Raw genomic sequence first — 25,318 nt, 5'->3', positions numbered from 1 at the left:
TGAAGAAGAAGAAATCTTCTTACATTCACGAAGACAGGAGGACTACCAGTATGGCAATTGTTAGTCATTTTCTCTCAATCGCAAGCACAAGGGGGGTTCTATTTCTCTTTCTTTTCCTTGTTTTGATTGTAATTGATACTTCTTTGATGTATTTGCACAAAATAATCTTCTAGCTAGGGTCCTAATGGAACCCCACCTTGAATATTGAATGAACTTGATTTGTGATTCTTAATACCTTTTTCTTGTTGATTATCTATGGATGTTCTTAATGCTTTTGGGTGCTTGATCACCATCCAAATGATGTTTTGCCTAGGTTGAAACCGGAAGGAGATACCTAGGGTGTGCTCTCACTGTAGATGACATAGGTTGCATGAACTATTGGAATATAGGGGCATGGCCTATGCAATCGTTATGTGATTATCGACCATTCTTAATGGGTTTTTGATATTGGAATTCGATTGTTAGGAATAACAGGGGTTAGTATAGAAAGCACTTTCGATATAGCCAGGAATGGTGCATTGAATAGGATAGGGAAATTGATTGTCAATGATTGAATAGAAAATTAGGGATTAACGAATCAAGTTAGTGTAATTGGATAGGTAGTGGTGGCATTGGGTACCCTAGTGTTCGGGTTCTTGAATTAATTCCGTGTTTGAATTGATTGCTTGCTTTAATTAATTGTTAATTGTTTAATTTCTTGTTTTAGTGTTAGTTGACAAACAAACCCAAACATCGATTCTCCATTTAGTGTAGGATTAGCCATGGTTGATATTTGATTGAATTATCGACATATTCTCGTGGGACGATAACTCAACTCACTCTTTATTGCTTTTTCGACTTGTACACTTGCAAGTATCACGCAACAGTAGCCGAAGAAAAAAATCATTTTTAGTGGTGAAAGTGTTATATGTTATAATGAATGAATTATATTTATTTCTGGTGTGTTGGCCACTAAGGCCCTTCCAAGTCATATCAAAACTAGGAAAAATTTGGCAACCAAAAAAAAAGCCAGGAAAAAAGCTTTAAAGAAAGCGTCTTTATAAAGTCTTTTTTTTTTTAAACATGCCACGTTAAAGTCGCTACGTTTTCCAAATAAATAAATAAAGTGCATCAGGTAGTTTTTAAATGCCACTTTCGGGCTTGTTTCTAGAAGCGGCCCATGAGTAAACTACCAAATTACCAATCAACATAAGTGTTGAGAGATGAAGGACCTTCGATGGGCCTGTCCAATACTAAGGTTTTTGAATCCATTTCTCAGAACGAGGCCCATTTACCATATATATGTTCTTGTCCATTTAATCCATCCTTTCAAACCTAAACAAAAATGATTAAATTGCCCCTTTATCATCACATGTTTAGGGACTCGGGAATAGGAGTTGTTTTATCATCACATGTTTAGGGACTCGGGAATAGGAGTTGTCTATAGACTTGGTAATAAATACTACACATGCACTCGAGAATTATCAGTAGCTCAGATGACACTCATGTGTCTAATATTTCATAGAGATCTTGAGTTCGAGCCTCCCCATCTTCTTCCCTATAATAAAAAATAAAAAAAATATTACACATGCACTCTCGTTTTTCATGCACAAAATGACGAGAAATGTGGGAGAAAGCTAGCCAAAATTGAAAAGCAATTCCTTCTTTGTTGGACAAGTTTTAAACAATGAAAATCTATATTTATATACAATGAACGTTTAGAATTTATATGCCGCGCATTCTCAATTAATATAATATTAAAAAGTAAAAAACATGAATTTACGTTAATTGACTGCTAAAGAGGGTGGATATTTAAGTTTTAAGTACTACTCCTAAAAGAGTTGAAGCAGTTAATTATAATCTATTCCCAAGAAATATGAAATAGCTTAGCATGTCCAATCCTGTATCCTATTTTAGTGATAGGGGGCTCCAATTCCTTACTTCAATTTCTTCCAAAAACTAGGCTAAATCTTATTTTAAAATGTGTTATTGAGTATTTTCATGTTCTAAATATTATAATAGAGTAGATTTTGAGAAAAAAAATTCTAAATCATAAATCCTAGACTCTCTTTTTTGGTAATTACTATTAAACCCTAAACACTAATTCTTAAATCTTAAACCCTAAACACTAATTCTTAAGTCCTAAACTCTAACATATCATTTTCAACAAAAAATTCATAATTTAATATGTTTTTTTGGAAGAATTGGAGTTAAAAATTGGAGTAAGAATAGAGTCTTTCCCATTCCCTATTTTGGACACACAATTTCTCCTATTTTAAGTAAAAATTTATTTTACGTTATTAATTTTCTTACACCTTTCCAATCACATCCATCATTTCAAAATCACATCAAATATTTTAATATTTTTCAACATAACTACCTTCAACTTTAATTTATTATTTTAAAAAAGAGAGAGAAATAATGAATACAAAATTATTAAACATGATTTGGATAACATGAGCCATACTCCATATTTGGCTTACCAAAAAGTAAATACCAAAAATATGTAAGGATTTAGACGATTTATTAGTGAACAATGATTAACTACTATTGTTTTATTTTTCAAATTGTTGGAAAAAATATACACTTGTATCATTACGCAGCGGAATACCTGTTGTAGCGTAGATTCACGGATCGAGCTGCTTAGTTCCACGTCGTTTACCGTTGGCACGTCGGTGACTAACACGGATCTACGAACACGTCTGGACTCAGGGATTGCTACCAAAGTCCTCTCACTATTCACACCCTAACTAGCCTTGATCATGTAGGTGGAAGATCGGAGTTTGAGAGAGAGAGCGTTTACGTATATTATTTGGTGTGTCAAATACAAAGGATGACCCTCTATTTATGGGCTCATAAGGGATAAGAATTGATGTCTTCTAATTTGATTAGAAGTCTATCAAATTTCTCAAGATAATACCATTCAAAATTAAATACTTAATTTGATTAATATCCAACTAGATATTATCCTTAATTATTAATTAAACAAATTAATTGATAATGTGGACGTTTATCCACACAAACAAAACAATTTGAAAAATGCGAGTCGACTACTAGATTATTCTAGTAAATATATAATTAAGCCGCTGTTATAATAAATTAGTTAATCGCACATGTGAACAGTGAACCGTGAGGCATGTACAGAACATGATTTATTAATATATATTTTGAAAATATATTGTTTTATTTTCTGCTGGGTTGTGGAAGAGCAATAATAGATGGACCATACTTGTAATAATGTGGATGTGACTACGCTCCATCCATCTTTCTTCTGGTCAAGTTGTTCTCATTGCCAGGATAAGTTTATATAAAATAGAGAATGAGATGTAGTTTGATTAGTTAGGTTGTCTGTTCAGGACCTTGAGGTTCAATGTTCTATTCTCCCCAAGGGATTTGAGATTTGGATAGTTTTTCATCCACTATGGTGGTCTGTATACCCCTCGGGCATGGCTTAAAGTATGTGTTCTGTGGACTTTTCAAAAAAAAAAATTATATAAAATAGCAAGGTTCCATCTCAATTATTGCCACTTATTTAATATATATACATCGATGATAAAATGCTTATCACAAATGAAATTAATTAATTAATTAACCAATCAACTTATCATAAAAAAATATAATTCTTTCACGCAATTGTATATATAATTTTGAATTTCTTTTAATTATTATCTTACCAATCAATCAGTGTACGTCGTCATCCATGCTTGCAGTTGACAACTCCATGGAAAATCTAATCGCTATGATAAAACACAACAAAGGTGGAGACTATACATTTGTTCTGAGACTCACTATATTTATGATTGAAAAATTAGTATGTAAAATTGGTGAACATGTGAGAAGTCCTTTATAAGAGTAATAGGAAAAAATATGTACTCTAGTAGTTAGACCATACAATTAGTGTACAATAATGATAAAAATCTCGGTAATAATCAGAGGCGGACCTACGTTGAATGGACTGGGGGCACGTGCCCCCAGTGGAAAAAACAATTAATACTAAATATGCTATAAATAGTTAATTACATGTCAAATAAAGTTTAAGGCCCCCAATCAAAAAAATTGATGCCCCCAATCCATTAATTTTTGTCCAATCCACTAACTAGTTTAGACCCAACCCAACCTCATAAATCTTAGAAATTGTTTCATGTGACGCTACAAATTCAACAAAAAAACTCAAGCACATGGCCTTTTGAGATACTTGCAATCATTTGATTTTGTTTTCAATTTGTAACTAATGTTGACTATGTTGGAGATTACATGTGAATCATCATTGGTTTTGCAAATAAAAGATAGAGACATATTGAATGCTATTGTGATAATTACAATGTATCTTCTTATTGCTTTGAACTATTATTAATGTATTTGCAATCAATAATCATAAATTGATTACATATAGAACCCAACAAAAAAAATTCCGGGGGCGCTGCCCTCGAACCCCCACAATACTTTTATGCCCCCACCTATTCAAATTCCTGGGTCCGCCACTGGTAATAATCACACTCAATAGGCTCATTGAGTATGGTTTTTAATGGGCTCATTGCTACATATGATGTAATCATATCCAATAAATAAATGTCACACACTGTTGAGTTATGTTTGAGATGATTATTTCTGGGATTCTAGCATTGTTGATTAGTGTCATGTAGATGAACAAAACGCAAGCTATGTTGTTGCATAACTGTTGCGTTGAATGCAGGTTTAATTAGATATCTCCGAACCTGCCGGCCAACTCTGACGTGGTAGTTGTAATAATTTTAATATATATATATATTTATTCCCAATGAAGAAGTAATGCATGCGTGCTAGTGGACTTACTGAGTGCAGGTAAAAGTGTCTGAATTTCGTTGACCAATGTGCAACACTTTCAACGTGTCCTGCCTTCTCTCTCTACTGTCTCATTCACTCAATTCTTCAATACCACTACCAAGTCTACCAATATATAAGTATTCTAAAAAGTGAATCGACCATATGGAAGTCCATTGATTTGTGCCACATTTATTCAAAAAATAACCTAATACGCAAATTATTAACTTGCGGATGTCTATATAGAAAAAGTCATATATATATATATATGATTTGTTTTTATCTTTGTTATGAATATTATTTTCCGCGATAACCTTTTTTTTTTTTCCCTTCTATGCTCCATATGATCGAATAATTAGGAGACTTTTGTTTTCTGTCTACCAAAAAAGATATTCGTGCAAGTGACCATATATATATATATATATATATATATATATATATATATATATATATATATACACGTGCAAGTGAGCTTACCAAACATTCTTTCACTTTCGCATGGGAGAGGGTTGAGTTTGACCTCTCCAGCCACTACTATATTACACGTTTTCAACGGTCAGTCCTCTCAATACCGACTTAATTGCACAAAAATAATAATGAGCAGATAATGAGCATCACCATTTTTTAAAAAAATTTTGGTTTAAAATATCCACCACCACGCAACTCGCAAATAAAAATATTATCATATATATATATAGGAATTCTCTTATAATTACACAAAGTAGAGACATAAAATAAGTATAATTTTTTGACCATTGATTTAAGTGAAATGACTAATGGGACTCACTATTTTGGGTCTCATATGTTTTAAATCAATGGTGAAAATATGTATACTGATTTTAGGTTCTTATTCTGTGTACTTATAGTAGAATTCCTATATATATAGGAATTCTTTCATGAAGTCTTAAAATGAGGTCCTAAAATGTCGTTGGTTTCGTAAGACCGATTAAAATACAAATATATTTTTTTAAAATTTTTTAAAAAATATCTTGATCCTCAAAAGTTAAGATCTCATTTTAAAACCTCACTTTAGGACTATGAGAGAATTCTTATATATATATATAAAAGAATTCTCCTATAAGTACATAAAATAAGTACACGTGTTTTCACCATTGATTAAAAATATATGAGACCCAAAATAGTAGATCTCACTAATCATTTCACTTAAATCAATAGTCAAAAAGCTGTACTTATTTTATGTTTGTATTTGTAGGATATATATATATATATATATATATATATATATACTCAACCACAACCACAACCACAACACACGTATACAGACACCAATTATTACATATACAGCCGTCTCCTCCATCTCAAAAACCTCCAACCTAAGAGTCCAATAACTTTCATTATTTTCTTCTTCTTCAAATTGAGATGGGAACCAAAGCAGGAGCAAGAAAGAAAAGCAAGGCCATGAAGATTGTGTTGGCAGCAATTAGAACATTTTCAAAGGCTAAGGATTTCTACATGGTGAGCTTGCAGCAGTTTGGCAATGGAGTGGCAGGGAACCCAAACCCACAAGCTTCCTCATCCTTGGCGAGGAGTTACAGTGTCAGCTCTGCACCAAACAAGGCAAGCAACCACCGGCCCGGGCTTCCGCGATCGATGTCCGAGAGCAGATCAAAGCCCAACTATGATGTGGGCTCATATGTGCGTAATAACAATCACAACAAAGGATTGGGGTATGGTTATGATGATGAGATGAAGAGGAGTTGCAGTGTTGGAGAGAAGAAGATCATGGGGAGAATTGATGAAGATGAAAGTGGATCTTTCAGGGAAAATGATGCTGCTGCTCATCTTCATTACCCTAGAAGTAAAAGTTATTCTGTTACAAAAAATACTAGTTACATCAAATTACGCTATTAATTTATATTAATCCATTAATATTCAATAATGTAAAGAATTATATAAGTGTGATTTTCAAAGACACAGAGAGATCATCAGTTTTATATATATATATAGATGTATGTAACAAGTTGGAAATATATTATTATAAATTGCTGTTTTTGTGTGTTTTTTTTCTTATATGAACTTATTTTCTTGATCCAAGTTGCAAAGTAAATAACCAAAGAAATGGCTTCTATCATTATCTTTAGGTAGCTGGATTATTCTTGACAACTATGATGACAACACCTAAAGGTTCCTTCAAATTAAAATTAGTTAACGTGATTTTTAGGTAATTAATTCTTCTTATTTTATCTTTCACGATAAACCAATAAATCTTTGAGATTTAAGTTACCCTTGCCATGAGTGGCCGTGGGTGGTCGAGCGTACTGTTAAAGTAATAACCTCACTAGTAATATAAAAGATAAAATATTCATCCCTCCTACAAATTCGAGCTCTTAGAAAAATCGGTATTTCATAAAGAAAACACAAAATCTTATAATAAAACCGATCAAACCCAAACTTCCATGAACACTCAGGCCAAGAAGACAAAAATTAGAACCCAAATGCAATAGCCAGGATTATATTAGAGACATGATTAAGCATCAGATTTTTCTTAATTATTTAATATATAATTAGTAATAAAAAAGCTAAATATAAATTATAAAGTAGTGTCGCTCCATAAATATTCCACTCTAGTTAAACAAAACCTAAATATCTAGGAATCTAGCCATATATGGAAAAAAGCTAAATCAAATTCATTTTTTAGTGGGAATATTTATGACAGGCGCCACAAAGCTACAAGTTGGCTGGTCCACATATATGTGGAATAAATGAGCCTTATCAGTTTTGGCAATTATATACAATTTTCGGACAATAAAATTCAAAACGGCCTTTCTATTCATACAAAGAGCCAAACATCATATGTGACAGACATACCTGTAGCTTGATACCTTCACATCGGCCACGTCTAAAACTTAAAGGCTTCCCCGGGCCCGGGGTCCCTCCACATCTCCACTATATATCTCTCATAATTAAGAGGTACATTGCATTTGGTATGAACCGGACAAACTGATAATATATTTAATGAACTATAATACTGAACTTCAGCAGAACAAAACGGAAATAATGCAGCAAAACAAGTAATAACCAGAGAGAACTAAGCAGGAAGGAGAAAAGGGGTTCATGGGGCTGCTGTAGTTATCCGCTGTAGGCTTTTTGGGCTTCAAAATATTTTTTATTTATTTTTTAAAAATTATATATGTGTAGTATTCGGTCTAACGATTCCAACGACATATTTTTTGTTCGAAACAAAAATCAAATTCATTGCGATCGAAACATTCGATGTTTCGAGTTTATATTCAACGGTTCAGAATTGTTATACATTTTTCACATTAAATTTGATTTTTGTTTCGAACAAAAAATACGTCGTTGAAATCGTTACTCCAAATACTACACATATATAATTTTTTAAAATAAAAATAAAAATAAAAATATTTTGCAGCTCAAAAAGAGCTACAGCTGGGGCTGCTGTAGTTATAATAACCCGGAGAAAAGAGCCACAACATCAATCATTACATAACCACTACATGCCCCCCTTTTCCTATTTAATCTTCTACTGAATACATCCTAGCCCTACACGTAATCCTTCAGTCTGCTAGGCCTTTTTTTTTTCACGCAGCATTCTCCTCAACATGTCTCCTGTGCCATTACCCTCCTCTGTCACTGTACCCACTGGTTCCACGTCAGCAACTTGCTTCCCAAGATAACCATTTGGTTTGTCCAGCCCAACATTCAGCCCAGCATTAACAGGTGGTTGCATGACAATACTCCCATCAGTGGCAAGAACCTTGTCCTTAAGGTTCAAATTAGGAAACTGCTTTGCAACATGTGACAAGTCCTCCCACGTAGCATCCTCTTGAGGCAAATTCTCCCACTGAACAAGCACTTGGGGTACTGTTTGACCTTGCCGACTGATACTTCTCTGACTCAGTATCGTAACTGGTTGGACAACTGGCCCAGCATTACTAGTAAGCAATGGTAGCGGCATGTGCTGGTCTCATGTAAGCAACTAATCCAATCCTCTGAATTATTGGAAAAGGCCCAAAATAACACGGACCTAACTTCTGATCTCGATGCAGCCGCAAAGATAGTTGGCGGTATGGCTGTAGCCTAACAAAGACATAGTCACCCACCTCGAATTGAACCTCACGCCAATGCTGATCCGCTTGGTTCTTCATACGCAGCTGGGCTCTCTGTAAATTGCTCTTAAGAAGGCGCAACAATTCATCTCTTGCCATGAGCTCCTGATCGATCGCATCGAGTTTAGTCGCACCAGGTATATACTTATGAAGTAGTGGAGGTGGTCTACCATATAGGGCCTCAAATGGAGTCATCCCTGCAGCTGAATGATAAGCCGTGTTATACGAAAATTCAGCCCAAGGCAGAAATTTGAGCCACTATGCAGGGTTATCTTGTACGAAGCAACGGAGGTACATTTCTAAACAGCGATTCCAAGCTTCCGTTTGCTCGTCTGTTTGTGGATGATAGGTGCTACTCATTGATAGTTTAGTTCCCTGCAATTTGAATATTTCTTGCCAAAAATGGCTTAAAAATAAAGGATCGCGATCCGTGACAATAAAGCGAGGAATCCCATGTAATCGGATGATCTCCTTCACAAAGACACCAGCCATAATAACACTAGTATAATGAGCTGATAATGGACAAAAGTGGGCATATTTAGTCAAACGATCAACCACTACCAGTATTGCAACCTTTCCTCCAGACACTGGTAATAGAAGCGGCACAAGATCAAGTTGAGGATTGGACAAAGCATGGAAGCTAGCGGTCTCTCAGTGCTGTCTTGATAAGGCATTTGCGGCTCCATTATCTTTACTCGGCCTATAGTGAATATCCAAACTATAGCAAAGTAATTTAGTTAACTATTGTTGCTATTCTGGAGTTTGGATTGTCTGATCCATCAACTCTTTTAAACTTCTTTGATCCATCTGAATGATGAATCGGCCACCCAACAAACATTGTCGCCACTTAGCCACAGCCTTAGTGATGGCAAACATTTCCCGATGATAAACTGATGCGGCTTGCATGCGAGGTGATAGTTTGGCACTGTAATATGCGATAGGGTGCCCTACTTGAGTTAACAAAGCCCCAATCCCTGTCCCTAAAGCATCTGTTTCAACCATGAAGGGTAGAGAAAAATTAGGCAGTTTCAAAATTGGAGTCGTGGTCAAGGCTTCTTTGAGTTACGCAAATGCAAACTGAGCTTTTGTCAGTCCATACAAAAGCATCCCTTTGTGAAAGATTAGTTAACGGATAGGCAATCACAGCATATCTCCGAACAAAACGCCCGTAATAGCCCGTAAGCCCAAGGAACCCACGAAGTGCCTTTACTGTCTGCGGCTGTGGCCAATTAACAACTGCCATAACCTTGTCTAGATCCATTTGCACTCCTTTGCCCGAGACAATGTGCCCAAGGTACTCAACGGTTGGATTGACCAAATGTACACTTACTTCTCTTGGCCTCAAACTGGTTAGCAAGTAAGACCTGTAGAGCAGTTTCAACATGTTGTAAATGGTCATTAGGAGTTTTGCTGTCAAAATATCGTCAAAGAAAACTAGAATGAATCGGCGGAGGAAAGGTCGAAAGATAGTATTCATTGTAGCTTGGAAAGTAGAGGGAGCATTGGTGAGCCCAAATGACAGCACGAGATATTCATAGTGACCCTCGTGTGTTCGCAAGGCTATCTTGGCCACATCCTCCTGCTTGACCCGAATTTGGTGATAACCGGCCAATAAATCCAATTTAGAAAAAATAGTTGCATCGCTTAATTCATCCAGGAGTTCATCTACTTTGGGAATGGGAAATCGATCCCCAATAGTTACTGCATTCAGAGCACGATAATCAATACAGAACCTCCATGAACCATCCTTCTTCTTCATGAGGAGAACCGACGATGAAAATGGACTAGTACTGGGCTGAATAATTCCATCTTGCAACATGTCCTGAACCAACCTTTCGATTTCAGATTTTTGAAAGTGAGGATACCGATAAGGCTTGACATTAACTGGGTTTGTCCCTGGGACTAAATGGATGGCATGGTCGGAGGGTCGAGATGGAGGCAACCCTTGAGGTTTGTTGAATACTTGCTCATATCGACTCAATATCCCAGTCATTTCGTGAGCAACCAACTCCTCTGGTTCGTGAATGGCATGAAAGTCCAAGGTCAATTCTAAACATGTGCCTACAGCACCAAAGTGAACCGATCGGCGTAAATGGTGGTAATCAACTGCCTGTGGTGTTTCGGGTGTAACTGCCTAAAGCCTAATTGGGTTGCCCTGCTGATGCACCATAATTGCCTTCTGAACATAGTCATAGAGAATGGGTTTACTGTGGCCAACCAAGAAACCCCTAAAACTAATTCAGCCCCTTGAATCGGAACCACATACAAATCAGCTGTGAAAATAGAGTTTTGAATACAGATTGGAACATGTCAGATACGCTCATCACATTGAAGTTTCTCACCATTGCCTACTGTTACGGAAAGTCGAGGAACAGCTTCAACCGGTAAGCCCAGGTTTTTAACAATTCGACTTTGTACAAGATTATGGGTGCTACCCCCATCAACCAAAGTATACAACTGAGTATTTCTGACCTTCGCCAGGAGTCGAAGAGTAGTAGGATTCGTAGAGCCAGTTGTACAGTTTTGGCTGGTTGAGTTAGAATTTTTGCTACTCTTTTACTTTTAATTGTTAGCTTGTTACATGTTTGATGTATTTGGTTTTGATGTAAATTTATCGCTGAATTCGGTAACGATAACGGTGATCAAAGTTCAAAATCGATAAATTTCCCAATTACTAACATATATATTAAATTTATTAATATTATATTAATTTTAGTTTTATTTAATTACAAATTTATAACCATTATATTGATCTCCTATAATCTAAATCATTGATTCATTTTAGGTTTATTTTCACTTTACTCACCTAGTGACGCAGTACGAAACAATCAATAGAAATACAAGTGTAAATCCTCGAAAACAATATTAGAATCCACCAAGGAAAACTGGTTGTAAACCAAAGAGTTTATTTACTTCAATAAATAATCTCTAATAACAACCGTCCAGCAGCTTAAATAGTCACTAGGAGACTCTAATTAAGTAAAAAGACCAACAAAAACATTAACTAAAACAAAACAACCTAAAACAAAAGGTTGACCAAATTAATAAAACTTTGATCACCCATCAGCCTGTCTTAAACAGGTAATTTAAGCATGAAAACGATCTCAACCGGGAAAGCACCGGGAAAGCCCTTTTGGGACACTTTTGAGGACAAAAATCAGTCTTCAGAAACATATTATAATAGCAAATCTATCAACCGAGTCAAAAGTTAGGACTATTTCTTCTATGCAACTCTTTTGAGCTTTCCCTTCTCAATTTCTTCTTGATTCCCATCAAATCCTTCCTCAAACGCAAACACCACTCGTTTTACGTCACCTAGTCACCTCTGGTCTCATAGCAAAAAACAAATAAGAAACAGAACATCGCTCTCTAGATACATGCTCTACCATGTGAAACACTTCTATTTTGCCATTGAAGATTGAGGAGTTGCTGCATGTAGATGCGAATGAATCTTCAGAAAATGATGATGCCGATGCAAAAACCGATGATGGGATGTCCTCGTTTGTACTGAATGAGGAGACTCCTGAAGCGAAGGAATGTGAGTGCAGATGGTTCTGGGAAGAGAGAATAAACGAATGAACAAATATGCTGTTGGGACACCTAGTTGTGGAATATATGTGGCATATTTTTCCTTTTTTTAAATAAGTTTTAAGAAGTGGTAAATTTATCAATTATTAGTTTACTATTACTGATCAATCGGTACACCGACCATCTGTATACTGACTCTTCTGATAACGGTAACGACAACATTTTTTGAGTTACAGAAGGGATCGGTATGGTAACGGTAATTGTACCAATTAATAACAACCCTATTTTACTCTATTTATTTTAACTCTAATAAGTTTATACCCATATTTTATAAGTTTACATTAAATATTTAATGAATAACCTAAATTACCCTTCACTTACAAAATTCTGATTAACGAAGTGTTAAGCAAAACCCAGTTCAAAAGTGATTTGTAATGAGACCCCTAACATATATCCCGACCCTCTTAAGACTTAACTCTTGATTCAATCTCTTCCATACAAAGAACGAGTAAATTTTAATTGGGGGCTTGATTAATTTTTGTCTGGGCTAGTATCTAAAGGCCAATATAATTTTATTTTTTTTTTGCAAAAGTTCACTCCCCAAGTGATTGTGAACTGCTTTCACCTCTGAGTATTTACACTTAACTCGCCTTACATTATGAAAAGTAACCCAAAAAGACACCCTACAGCGCAGTTGTTTATGCCCTTTTATTATCATCGAAGTTTTTCTATTTCGTTTGTTCACTGAAAGTTTTTCATTGCCTCAAATTGGGATTCTCGAACTCGATTCTGTTGAGTTGCCAAATACCCAATTTCGGATCCTCAATTGTTGTATTAGAACAATTAAATAACGGAAAAGTTGGAATTAGAAATTGAATCCATTGATGATCGAGTAACACATTTAGGAGCACCCAAGTTGTCTACAGTTTTGTATTGATTTTGGCAATTTGAAGAAACAATCTTTGCTATTTGATAAATTAAAAATTATGGGGTTGTTGTGAACATAAACAGTGAGGATAATGAATGAGCATCGTTACATTTTGGCATAATATGCTAGTCCAGATATCAGATGGCATCAACCTCTTCATGCTATCGCCAGCTTGGTGCTTCAATAAAAATCTTTCTATTCAAAAGGAACAAAAAACTATTCACGCTATAAAGTGCTCTTCTTTCCCAAACAATTTGGTACACTTGTTCCTATCTAGGTAAGGGATGAACTAGAACACCTGCTTGATGATGATGAAGATATGGCGGAGATGTATCTGACTGACAGGTCGGCTCATCACCTTGAAGATTTTGTAGCTTCCTCCTCTACGAGTAACAGGGATGATATAAATTACAATGTTATTCGATGAGACATGGATGATATGTACGTATCAAGACAGCCGTGGGACTCGTACGTACTAGTACAACTCATAGTGGTATTGGCAAGAACCCTTGATGTAGAGGAGTTAGAAATGCTCTTGGAAGCATACTTTGTGCAGATTGAGGGCACACTTAATAAACTATCCACAGTATGCAACTCAACTTTACTGGTCGTTTCTGATTTAAATAAAATCTGACGCGTCATTTCTGTCATACTAGTTCCTACTGGGTTCTTTATTTTTCTTTCACGTGGGCATTTTGGGGGCTATCACTTGTATGTCTCTAGGGTTCGTGGATCACAGCCTTTGCAGCTCAAGTACCTACTAGGTTACTACATTATAAGTATGTGTTTTCTTCTTCCATGGAGATATCATTGACTGTCCTTCCTTTATTTGGTTTCTCATGCTTTGAAGCTGAGGGAGTATGTAGATGACACAGAAGATTACATCAACATATATATATATATATATATATATATAATGCTGGATGATAAACAAAATCATCTTCTGCAAATGGGGGTCATGTTGACGACAGCAACACTAGTTTTGAGCTCCTTTATTGTTAAGTTTCTGGAATTTTTGTCATGAATATCGACATCGAGTTGTTCGAGCAAAAACAATGCCGGGATGCCTCGCTTCATCTGGACTGTTGCTGCTGGTACTACTAGAACCATATTCTTGTATGTGGTTGCTATTGCCTGGTGTAAGTATAGGTGAGTAATAGAGTGATCATAACCAAAATCCAAAAAACATAACCAGAATCCAAAAACCCTATCAACTTCTCTAAGACTCTCTTCACCGACGGTTTGACTGGAGGAGGTGAAGATCCTTCTTCTCTACCTCCTCCCCCATTGTTTTCTTTCTTTCTAGTGGGCAGCCTTAGTATATTTGCTGAATAATTTGAGTTCTCTATATTTTCTATTGTGGGTTTATTTATAGAAATGGCACCGGTAGATTTTAGTTTGTTTCGTTTTGTTGATGGGTATTGTCTTCATGAGTTTGGTCTATACATTGGGTCGAAAAAATTACTACTAGATGTGATACTCTATACTGATTTTTTTCCTAATGCAATCAAGTACTTTGACATTCCCTTCAAAAAAAATTGAACCTTAGCCCAAAATAATGGACCTCTATTAGAATGTTATTTAGTATTTACACATTTGGGCCAGGGCCCAGGAGTACCTTGGGCTCACATGGACTTAGACAATATATTAAATCAAATAAATTCCCAAATGCAATTTTTTTTTTTTGCTCCAATTTAGAATTTAACAATGTCAAAATACAAAAGCGCTTTTTCACCTAACATTCAATACTTATAAGCAACTTGTTTTATTTTTTTTTTATAATATGAATTCTCTAATCCTATTAAAAAATCGACTAAATCTATTTTAGTACTACTTTATTTACAAACCAAAGGCTATGGTACACGTATCATATGACATGGTGTGAACATATTTGATATGTAAAGTATGATGCAGCTGCTAAGGCTCTCTATCCTTGGCAGAGATGACAAAGAGACAAGGGAGCTGTTGTCACTAAAAATGTGAAAACTTAATTATTTAATTTTTTATATATATATATATATATAAATTCTCACATATGCACCAATTTATGCACTTGTTTTTCAATTATAGATGCGGTGGCTTCCACAACAAATGTATAGTGCAAGAGAGGAGAGGTATATATATATAAATTCTCACATACGCACCAACTTTACACACTTGTTCTCTCCTCTCTCTCAGATCAAAGTGTTTGTGATGAAGGTTTGAATGTCAGATAATATAAAACTCATGTCATTTCTTGTATTTATAGAATAACAAAGAAACAGTTTATAACCAGTTATCACAGAGGAGTTGTGTTGATCAGACACAACTCTTCAGACAAAACATAACTGTTAAGATAAAAAATAAACTGTAATTGGATAAAAAATAAAGAATATTTCTTAAGTCAATGAGACCCCAAGAGCCCTAAGGCCCATCTTTTGATATAACCCAAGCATACAGCCCAAGCCCATCTATGTATATTTATCCAACTTAGTAAGTGTGTTAAGTCCACACTTATAAACTATTCTTTCTTTCTATACTTTTCTAATGTGGGACTTTCTTATTGCTATACAAAATCCAACAATACCCCACATTTGTTTAGCAAAAAGAATTATCACAATGTTTAGAATTTTCTACTATAGAACTTGCTCTTTTGGTATACCCTTTGTAAGTTGATCTGCAATATTCTCCTTTGATTTCACATAATCAATGGAAATAATGCCACTTGAAAGCATATGTTTTATAATGTTATGTCGACGTCTTATGTGCCTTGACTTTCCATTATACATATGATTTTTAGCTCTACCAATAGCCGTCATGCAGTCACAATCCAACAATACTCCATATAATCTTGAATTTCTTCACGTCGGGATTGTTCAAGACCAAAATGAACACAACTGTATGAATCGAAAAGTGTAAAGATTTGATATGTGTGATACTTGTTGTCTAGGTTTACTAAATATGGTGAACAGTTCAATGTCTCCCGTACATACTAAATCATCAGTAAATCCGACAAGTATTCACTAAGGAAGGTTCAAGTTCAAAAGACACATGTTCTAATGCATATTAAATCTATTTTTCTCCAATTCATTCTAAACATTGTGATAATTCTTTTTGCTATACAAATGTGGAGTATTGTTGGATTTTGTATAGCAATAAGAAAGTCTCACATTGGAAAAGTATAGAAAGAAAGAGTAGTTTGTAAGTGTGGATTTAACACACTTGCTAAATTGGATAAACATACATATGACAGGAAGACTTCTACCTCAGCGTCAGACACAACCCGGTTGTTATGGCCACAACAGGATGAAGTGTCAAGGCGATTTAATCTGAACAATGCTGGTGCCCATTCTCAATCTGTTGCTGATCTAAATGGTCCGCACATGGCCCCTGTGTCCCTTCACCGGGATGATGGCCCAAGTGAAAGCATGGTATTGATGAAAATCTATGTTTTCGTTAGTCTAGTAGTTTTCACGCAAAAATTAGGTGTTGACTTAGCTATATATTGGCCTTATGCTCAGGGGGTTATTCCTTATCTCAAGTCAATGACTTGGGTTATGGAGAATAACAATTCAGTGCCGGGGAATAGACTCGCTGTGATCAACTTGAAGGTATGTTGAGATAAGCTAAACCGTATGAGAAGTGGGACACTATACTGTCCTTAACTTACTTTACCATGAAATAGTTCATTTGATATTTTTCCACCTAGACAGGACTGCTTGTATTTGTGTAAGTATTTCAAACTTTATTCAGGTGTTTCGTTGATTTGGGTTGCTATAGATTATTTGTGCAAAATAAAATGATGAAGTGAACCGTAAAGCATCTTAGTATGTGAGAATTTATATATATATATTTATTTATTTATTGAACTTAAGGAGCGTAAGAAACAACAATATATGTAGTCTCTGTTATGTTACAGGGTATTGAAAGGTTTTGTTTTTGATGGCGGTTGGCAAGGCAATAAAAATTAAACCCACACTTGTTGAAAGTTAATTTGCAATTTTCATAAGAGATATTTTTTGAAGAATAATCTGGAAGTCATTCTCTCTAGAAGTAGCTGTTAATATGTCTAAGTTATCCAAGATGTCCTTTCTTCTCCCTAGGTGCTTGGTTACTAGAAATAATTAAGTTAGAAGATTCTAGTCTATGTACCAACACTTTATAAATTGTAGTAATCCTATGCAGAAGAAAAAATACAAGAAAATCAGTCTCTAATTTGCAGGAGCAGCAGCACTGCAAAATATTCAAGTTGTAATTGAGAATTCAATCATAAAAATCTTTCTCAAGCACTCACTTTTCCATTCATATTTCCGCTGTCCCAACAAATTTGGTATCGGAGCCTTGTTCACAGCCCTGTTTTTCATCCCTAAACCTCTCTTATTTCATCCCCAATGGCATCTACTTCGGTTCCTACAATGTTTGCCTATTCTCCAAATCAAGTTCCAATATTTGAAGGAGAACACTATGACTATTGGAGCAGCCAAATGAAAACCATTTTTATCTCCCAAGATCTATGGGAAGTTGTGGAGGACACATATTCAGAACCAACTAAGATGGGAGCTCTACCGGCTGGACTGAAGCCAATCAGAAGTTATACAAGGAAAATGTCAAGAAAGATGCAAGTGCACTGAGGTATATTCAACAAGGAGTCAGCAAATCCATATACCCTCGTATCTTTGGCGCAAATAAAGCCAAACAAGCTTGGGATATTCTGAAAAATGAATTTCAGGGAAGTGATAAAGTCATTTCACTAAAGCTACAATCACTTTGGAGGGAATTTGACAATATGGCTATGACAGACAGTGAAAGTATTCAAGAATTCCTCTCCAAAGTGGCTGAAATTGTGAACCAGATTCGAAGCTGTGGAGATACCATTGAAGACAAGAAAATTGTCCAAAAAGTTCTTCGTAGTCTTCCATCAAAGTTTGATCATGTTGTTGCAGCCATTGAAGAGTCAAAGAATTTATCTACCTACACCTTCCATGAACTAATGAGCTCTCTTCAAGCACATGAGCAAAGAATCAACAAGTCGCCAAGTCAACCATTGGAGCAAGCTTTTCAATCCAAGATCAATTTCTCAAACAAGAGAACCATTAAAGGAGAGCAAAACAAACGAGGTGTTTTTCAAAGGAACTGGAAAGGACAGCAAGCACAGAATGGGGATGCTGGAAAAGGGAACGAAAGAAGAGGAAATTGGCAGCAAAAATCTGGTAATTATTTTCCCTCTTGTCGAATCTGCAAAAGAACTAATCATGAGACTAAAGATTGCCGATATAGATGCAAAAAATGCAAAATCCCCAATCATTCTCAAAGGGACTGCTGGTTTCAAGAGAAAAAGGAAAAGAATGAAGTCAATTTCACACAAGATGAAGGTGATCAACTTTTTTCTTGTATGAGTGTGCAAAATGAATCTCACAATACTTGGTACGTGGATAGTGGCTGCAGTTCTCATATGACAGGAAATCGGGAGATCTTTGTGGAGCTTGATCAAAATTACACCTCTCAAGTAAAGCTTGGAGATGGAAAGTTTCAAACTGCTGAAGGCAAAGGAGTCATTGCTGTCGACACAAAGGGAGGTAACAAAAATCTCATTGGTGATGTTCTTTATGTTCCAAACTTGGCTCAAAATCTCTTGAGTGTTGGGCAACTATTACAGAAAGGTTATTCGTTGTCTTTTGATAATGACACCTGCAGAATTTTTGATAAGAAAAACAATCTCACTGTGGCTACAGTACAGATGAGAAACAAGGTTTTTCCTCTCGTTATGCCCCAAGTTGAGAAAGTTGCATTCAAAACTGAAAATTTTGACTCAACTACATTGTGGCATTTGAGATATGGCCACTTGAATTATAAGGGGCTGCACCTACTGAAACAAAAGAATATGGTGATCGGACTTCCATTTGTTGAGATGAAGAACAAAATATGTGAGGGATGCATTTATGGGAAGATGCACAGACTTCCTTTTCCTAAAACATCTTGGAGAGCAAAAGCTCCATTAGAATTGGTGCACTCAGATATTTGTGGTCCTACAAGGACTCCTTCTCTTAACAGTAAGAGATACTTCATTCTCTTTATTGATGATTATACTAGAATGATGTGGGTTTTCTTCCTTAATCAAAAGTCCGAAGCTTTTTCTGTATTTCTTCAGTTCAAAGCTCTTGCAGAAAAACAAAGTGGACATGAAATAAAGACCTTGCGGACTGATCGTGGAGGAGAATATATTTATACTCCTTTTATGGAGTATTGCAAAGAAAATGGAATTCAAAGGCAGCTTACTATTAGAAGAAGTCCCCAGCAAAATGGGGTAGCCGAAAGGAAGAACCGGACTGTTGTTGAAATGGCTCGAAGTATGCTCAAAGGCAAAGGACTTCCTAACAAATTCTGGGCTGAAGCGGTCAACACGGCAATCTATATTCTTAACAGATCACCAACAAAGGCGGTGCGTGACAAGACACCATATGAAGCGTGGAACAAGAGGAAGCCGGTTGTTGATCATTTAAAAGTTTTTGGCTGCATTGCATACTCTCTAATTCCATCACAGGAAAGGGAGAAATTTGATGAGAAAGGTGAAAAACATGTTTTCATTGGCTACAGCAACGAGTCCAAAGGTTATCGGCTATTCAATCCGAAATCTAACAAGCTAATAATTTCAAGAGACGTGGTGTTTGATGAATTGGCTGCATGGACTTGGGAAGAAAACTTCTCTCAAGCACCTACTATGAATGATTTTCTTGAACCAGGGACAAGTAAAGATGGATCTCAATCTTCTCAAACCAATCCAAGTGCAAGTTCAACTCCAGCATGTCAAGATGGATCTCAATCCTCTCAAACCAATCCAAGTACAAGTTCAACTCCAGCAAGATTGCAAGTTTCTGGACCTTCTAGCCAAGAGAGTCCTGATTCGCCACCAAGAAAAATGCGCTCTTTAACTGACATTTATGAGTCATGTGATCTTGCTCTCTTCTCTTGTGAGCCACAGAAATTTAATGAAGCTGTCAAAGAAGATGTATGGAGGAAAGCCATGGATGACGAGATCGCAACTATTGAAAAGAACAAGACGTGGGAGCTTGTTGATCTTCCAAAAGGAAAAGATGTGATTGGCTTAAAGTGGGTCTTCAAGACTAAGTTCAAAGAAGATGGATCCATTCAAAAGCACAAGGCAAGACTTGTTGCAAAGGGCTATGCACAACAGCCCGGAATTGATTTCAACGAAACATTTGCACCGGTTGCACGTATGGAGACTATTCGGCTTGTTCTAGCCTTAGCTGCCCAATTGAAGTTTAAGGTGTACCAATTGGATGTTAAATCAGCGTTTCTTAATGGAGAACTTGAAGAGGAAGTGTATGTGGAGCAACCGGAAGGCTATGAGGTGCAAGGAAAAGAAAACAAAGTCTATCGACTTCATAAGGCGTTATACGGCCTAAAGCAAGCCCCAAGAGCATGGAATAGCAAAATTGACAGATATTTTTGTCAAAATGGATTTCAAAGAAGTCCCAGTGAACCATCACTCTACATAAAGAAAGAAGGTATGGCTAACTTTCTCATAGTTTGCCTTTACGTTGATGATTTAATTTATTTGGGCACAAGCACAAAGATGGTAGAAGATTTCAAGAAGAAAATGATGCAAGATTTTGAAATGACAGACTTGGGTCCAATGAAATATTTTCTTGGAATCCAAGTGAAGCAATCTGAAGGGGAGATTTTTATCTCTCAAGAAAAGTATGTTGAGGATTTATTGAAGAAGTTTAAAATGGACAAATGCAAGCCGGTGTCCACACCTATGGTTTTAAATGAAAAGTTACAACAAAATGATGGAGCACAGAAGGTTGATGCAAAGACTTATAGAAGCCTTGTTGGTTCATTGATTTATCTCACAAATACAAGGCCGGATATTGTTCACTCGGTGAGTATGGTGTCAAGATTCATGAACGAGCCAAGTAAACTTCATTTTGCAGCAGCTAAAAGAATTCTAAGATATCTTCACAGTACGAGGAAGCATGGTCTCTTGTACAAGAAAGAAGATGACAACAATTTAATTGGATTTACGGATAGTGACTGGGCTGGTTCTTTGGAGGACCGAAAAAGCACTTCAGGTTACTTGTTTTGTCTTGGAACAAAAGCAATTTCATGGAGCTCAAAGAAGCAAAAAACCGTGGCGTTATCCTCAGCTGAAGCTGAATATATTTCGGCCACAGAAGCAGCTTGTGAAGCAGTTTGGTTGAGAAGAATACTTGCTGATTTACAAGAAGTCCAGCAGCAGCCCACAGTGATAAGGTGTGACAATATGTCTGCCATTGCAATGACTAAAAATCCAGTGTTTCATGCTCGGACAAAGCATATCGAGCTGCGGCATCATTTCATCAGAGATTTAGTCAGCATGGGAGAAATTTACTTGGAGTTTATCAATACTAATGATCAACCAGCAGATATGCTTACCAAAGCCATCACAGTTGAGAAGTTGGAGAAGTTCAAGAAGGAGCTGAAAATTACAAATTAAGAGGGGGTGTTGAAAGTTAATTTGCAATTTTCATAAGAGATATTTTTTGAAGAATAATCTGGAAGTCATTCTCTCTAGAAGTAGCTGTTAATATGTCTAAGTTATCCAAGATGTCCTTTCTTCTCCCTAGGTGCTTGGTTACTAGAAATAATTAAGTTAGAAGATTCTAGTCTATGTACCAGCACTTTATAAATTGTAGTAATCCTATGCAGAAGAAAAAATACAAGAAAATCAGTCTCTAATTTGCAGGAGCAGCAGCACTGCAAAATATTCAAGTTGTAATTGAGAATTCAATCATAAAAATCTTTCTCAAGCACTCACTTTTCCATTCATATTTCCGCTGTCCCAACAGTTTGATCCTTATCCATTTTTTATGTATATAATAATTAATTTAAGAATTTCGATTATTAAAATACCTGTTATCATTCCTTTCTTTTTTTTGTAATTATTTTAATACATAGAAGACTCCTCTATTTCTTACTCTAAGAAATATATTATATTATTTGCAAGAATTACACGTGTAAAAGCTCAGAACTTTTGGCAATCCTAAATGCCCGACTTCAACTTTTTCTGGGAACAAAAGAATTGAATATTGAAAATTTGACACCATTGTGTATAAGATCCAACTCCAATGACAGCTTGAGAGCAGACAATGTTGGATTGAGAGATTTGTGTAATAAACAAAAGAATTAGGCATGTTCCATTGGGTCAGGAAGATCACAGGCAGGATCTCTGGACATTTTTTAAATAGTAAAAAAAAAAAAACCTTTTGAAATATTCCAACAATATCAAGTTTTGTCATTGCATTCTTATGAATCTTATCTCACTCTATGCCCATAACACATTCACACTTTTCATCTTGTATAATCACTTGTCTGGTTATTTTTCTGGACTAGGGGCGTAAAGAATCTCGTCTAAGGTCTAAAGTCCGATTCTAAGCTGACGTAGGTATTTCCAAGTAATTTTCGTTGGGTCTCGACCAAACTAACATGTTTGTCTGGTTTGCCCGTGCCTAGCCCGGCTCGAATTTTGGCTTATTGGATTATCCAAAAGACATGTATACTGAGTCATTATAAATTTTTTTTTAAAAAAAAATCAAACTGTCTAAGTACTCAAGGATATCCAGTTATTGTCAAATGTTTGGTACCTATAGAGCCTTTTTCTCATCATAGATTTAGAGAAAATCCCACCTAAAAAAATAAATATATATATCTTGACTACTAATGATATTTGGATAAAGTGTTAGGTGGGTGTAGTAGGTAGTACTACTTTGCTCTTTGTTTTATCATCAAAAAGAAACCCAATGTCTCACTTAAATTAATAAATCTGGATGACCCACTCAAGGATAGACATTGTGTTCCCTGTATTGGTCTCTTTTTCTATGATATTAGGCTCAATTTCTATAGTTTCTCATTGGGGTTTGGAGAGTAATGTAGTGAATAATGACAATACTTAATCCTATGAGAGTGTATATGTACTACAGCTATAGGCGTGTATATATATATATATATATATAGTACTTAATGTGGAGAAACTGGTGTTTGTCTGGAGCATGTTTTATCAGTTTCTGCATTGTAGTTGGATGCATATAAAGAAAAAGCATGGGGCTCCATGAAAGATAAGTTGCTAAAGCATATAATTGCTGCACATATAGTGAGAGAGAGAGCTGCCTTTGTTTCTGCCACTTTTCATTAGCAGCAAGAGAAATTAATTTTGACAGAAACAAGGAATTTATTACCAACTTTTTTTTTTCCCTTTCTTCTCAGGTTGTTGTTTCCCACTAAATTGACAGGAGAAGGAAAACCAAGAAAGAAAAAAGAAAAGAAAAGAAAAGAAAAGGGAATAGAATCCTATTTTGAGATCTACTTACCTTCTTTACTTGAACAACTGCAGGAGCTGGTGGAATTCAAAACCACCTGCAAATCAGATTAAAAACACATTGAGCTTTCAATTACACAAGAAAACTTGTAAGTAGAAAAATACTTGTCAAGTGAATGTTGCTTAACTGGTTATTGTGATGAAGTTGGTTTCCAGACCAAGAAGGATTTGTGAAACCATACTGGTGGTCTTGGTATGCAGATCTCCCCTGGATAAATTGATTATCAATGACTGATCAGTGAAACTATACGTATTAATTCATTGATTGCATATCTGCTAATTAGTTCTTTAAATCTGTACCTCAAAATGAGTTGCTGAAAACCCTTGTGAGTAGTCCAAGACACTCTCCATTGAAGCTTGATTGTTGTTTGTGACACCAAAATTGCTCTGCAAAAGTTGCAGGAAAAAACCCATCAATGGAAGTTCAAACAAATTAACATTTAACTATGAAGATGATTGATGATTCATACCTTGGAGAAGTTGAATGCAGGAGAACTAGCAGTATCATCAAGATTATAAGAAGAAGGTGGTTCTTGATTGTGGTCAATACGTCGTCGTTCCTTCATTTTCTGCTTCTTTTTCCCACCATTACTGGACAATGTAGGAGCTTTAAATGAATTATAGAAGCACCCACTATCATCTTCATTAACATGAGGTGGCCCAGAAGATGCATCAGAGACCATAGACAAGTCCTCCTCCTCCTCCTCCTCTGCTGCTCCTTCTACACACAGCCTGTTCCTCCTGCCTCTTTGTTGGTCATCAAAATCATGACAAAACCCACTCTTGGCATCAACAAATTGATTATTTGGAGAAAGAAAAGATTGTTCCAAGTAGAAAGTCCAACCAGATTCACCACTACTGCATTCTGAGGCCAACACATTCATGATTTTAGTTTACTATCAAGGCCAGTAGAGTGGGGGGGTTTTATGAGCAAGAGAGGTAATTAATAGTAGGGGAAGGTGAAATGGTGATGTGCCTCTATTTATGGTAGTTACAACTAAGTAGCTAAGGATTGTAGGGAAGGTGTTTGTAGAAAAAACCAAAAGAGAATCGGACTCAAATCCTAGACTGGTTTTGTCCTGACTCACTCTCTTTTATGTTTATGTTATGTGAATGAATCACAAATGAATGAATTGCCAGTTGTGTGGGTTATAGTGGATGAATGTAAGAGAGAGAGAGAGAGAGAAAGAGCCACAACTTCTTCACATGCTAGACAGCGAGGCACTGTGTACCCTCTTAACAAAACCAGGTACACGTCCATTTTCCCTTCCATGGTATATGGACACCTCTCCCTTAGAGAAGTAATGTCTCTCTCTCTCTCTCTATTTCGGGGATTTCGATTACTAGGGGGTGTTTTTCTTTAGTTGTTGTGGTTAATTGATAAAAATATTAAGTGGTCCTTGTACAGTTGTTTTAATTAATAAGCTCCAATAATTTTAGATTTTGGTGTCAAAATGAATGTGAAGATGAAATAATGCTGTTTTGAAAACACAAACTACTTACAGGCATTTGGTCGCTAATCCAATGAGTGGGAGTGGGAGTGGGAGTGGGAGTGGGAGTGGGAGTGTGAGGTGAGTATAAGATGAACATTATTATGTTTGATATGAAATGAAGAGTGAGCATGAGTGTTAAAATTTT

General features: G+C 36.0%; 1 protein-coding gene and 1 pseudogene across 1 annotated transcript; one reads left to right on the top strand and one right to left on the bottom strand.

Moving 5' to 3' along the window:
- The first annotated feature begins 11,294 nt into the window (after positions 1-11,294).
- On the top strand, positions 11,295-14,491 carry LOC119983432 (annotated as a pseudogene).
- An 8,954-nt stretch (positions 14,492-23,445) lies between these two features.
- On the bottom strand, positions 23,446-24,843 carry LOC119983277 (protein SOB FIVE-LIKE 6-like). Its single transcript, XM_038826935.1, has 4 exons — positions 24,151-24,843; positions 23,981-24,067; positions 23,809-23,888; positions 23,446-23,718 (listed from the first exon to the last, which is right to left on the bottom strand). The coding sequence occupies exons 1-4, from the start codon at positions 24,562-24,564 to the stop codon at positions 23,709-23,711; spliced, it is 591 nt and encodes a 196-aa protein (XP_038682863.1). The 5' UTR covers positions 24,565-24,843; the 3' UTR covers positions 23,446-23,708.
- Between the last annotated feature and the right edge of the window lie 475 nt (positions 24,844-25,318).

The sequence above is a fragment of the Tripterygium wilfordii genome, chromosome 18 (assembly GCF_013401445.1).
Source record: "Tripterygium wilfordii isolate XIE 37 chromosome 18, ASM1340144v1, whole genome shotgun sequence".
In the NCBI taxonomy this organism is placed as follows: Eukaryota; Viridiplantae; Streptophyta; class Magnoliopsida; order Celastrales; family Celastraceae; genus Tripterygium; species Tripterygium wilfordii.
The sequence above is the reverse complement of the archived record's forward strand: the minus strand, read 5'-3'. Positions and strand labels throughout refer to the sequence as shown.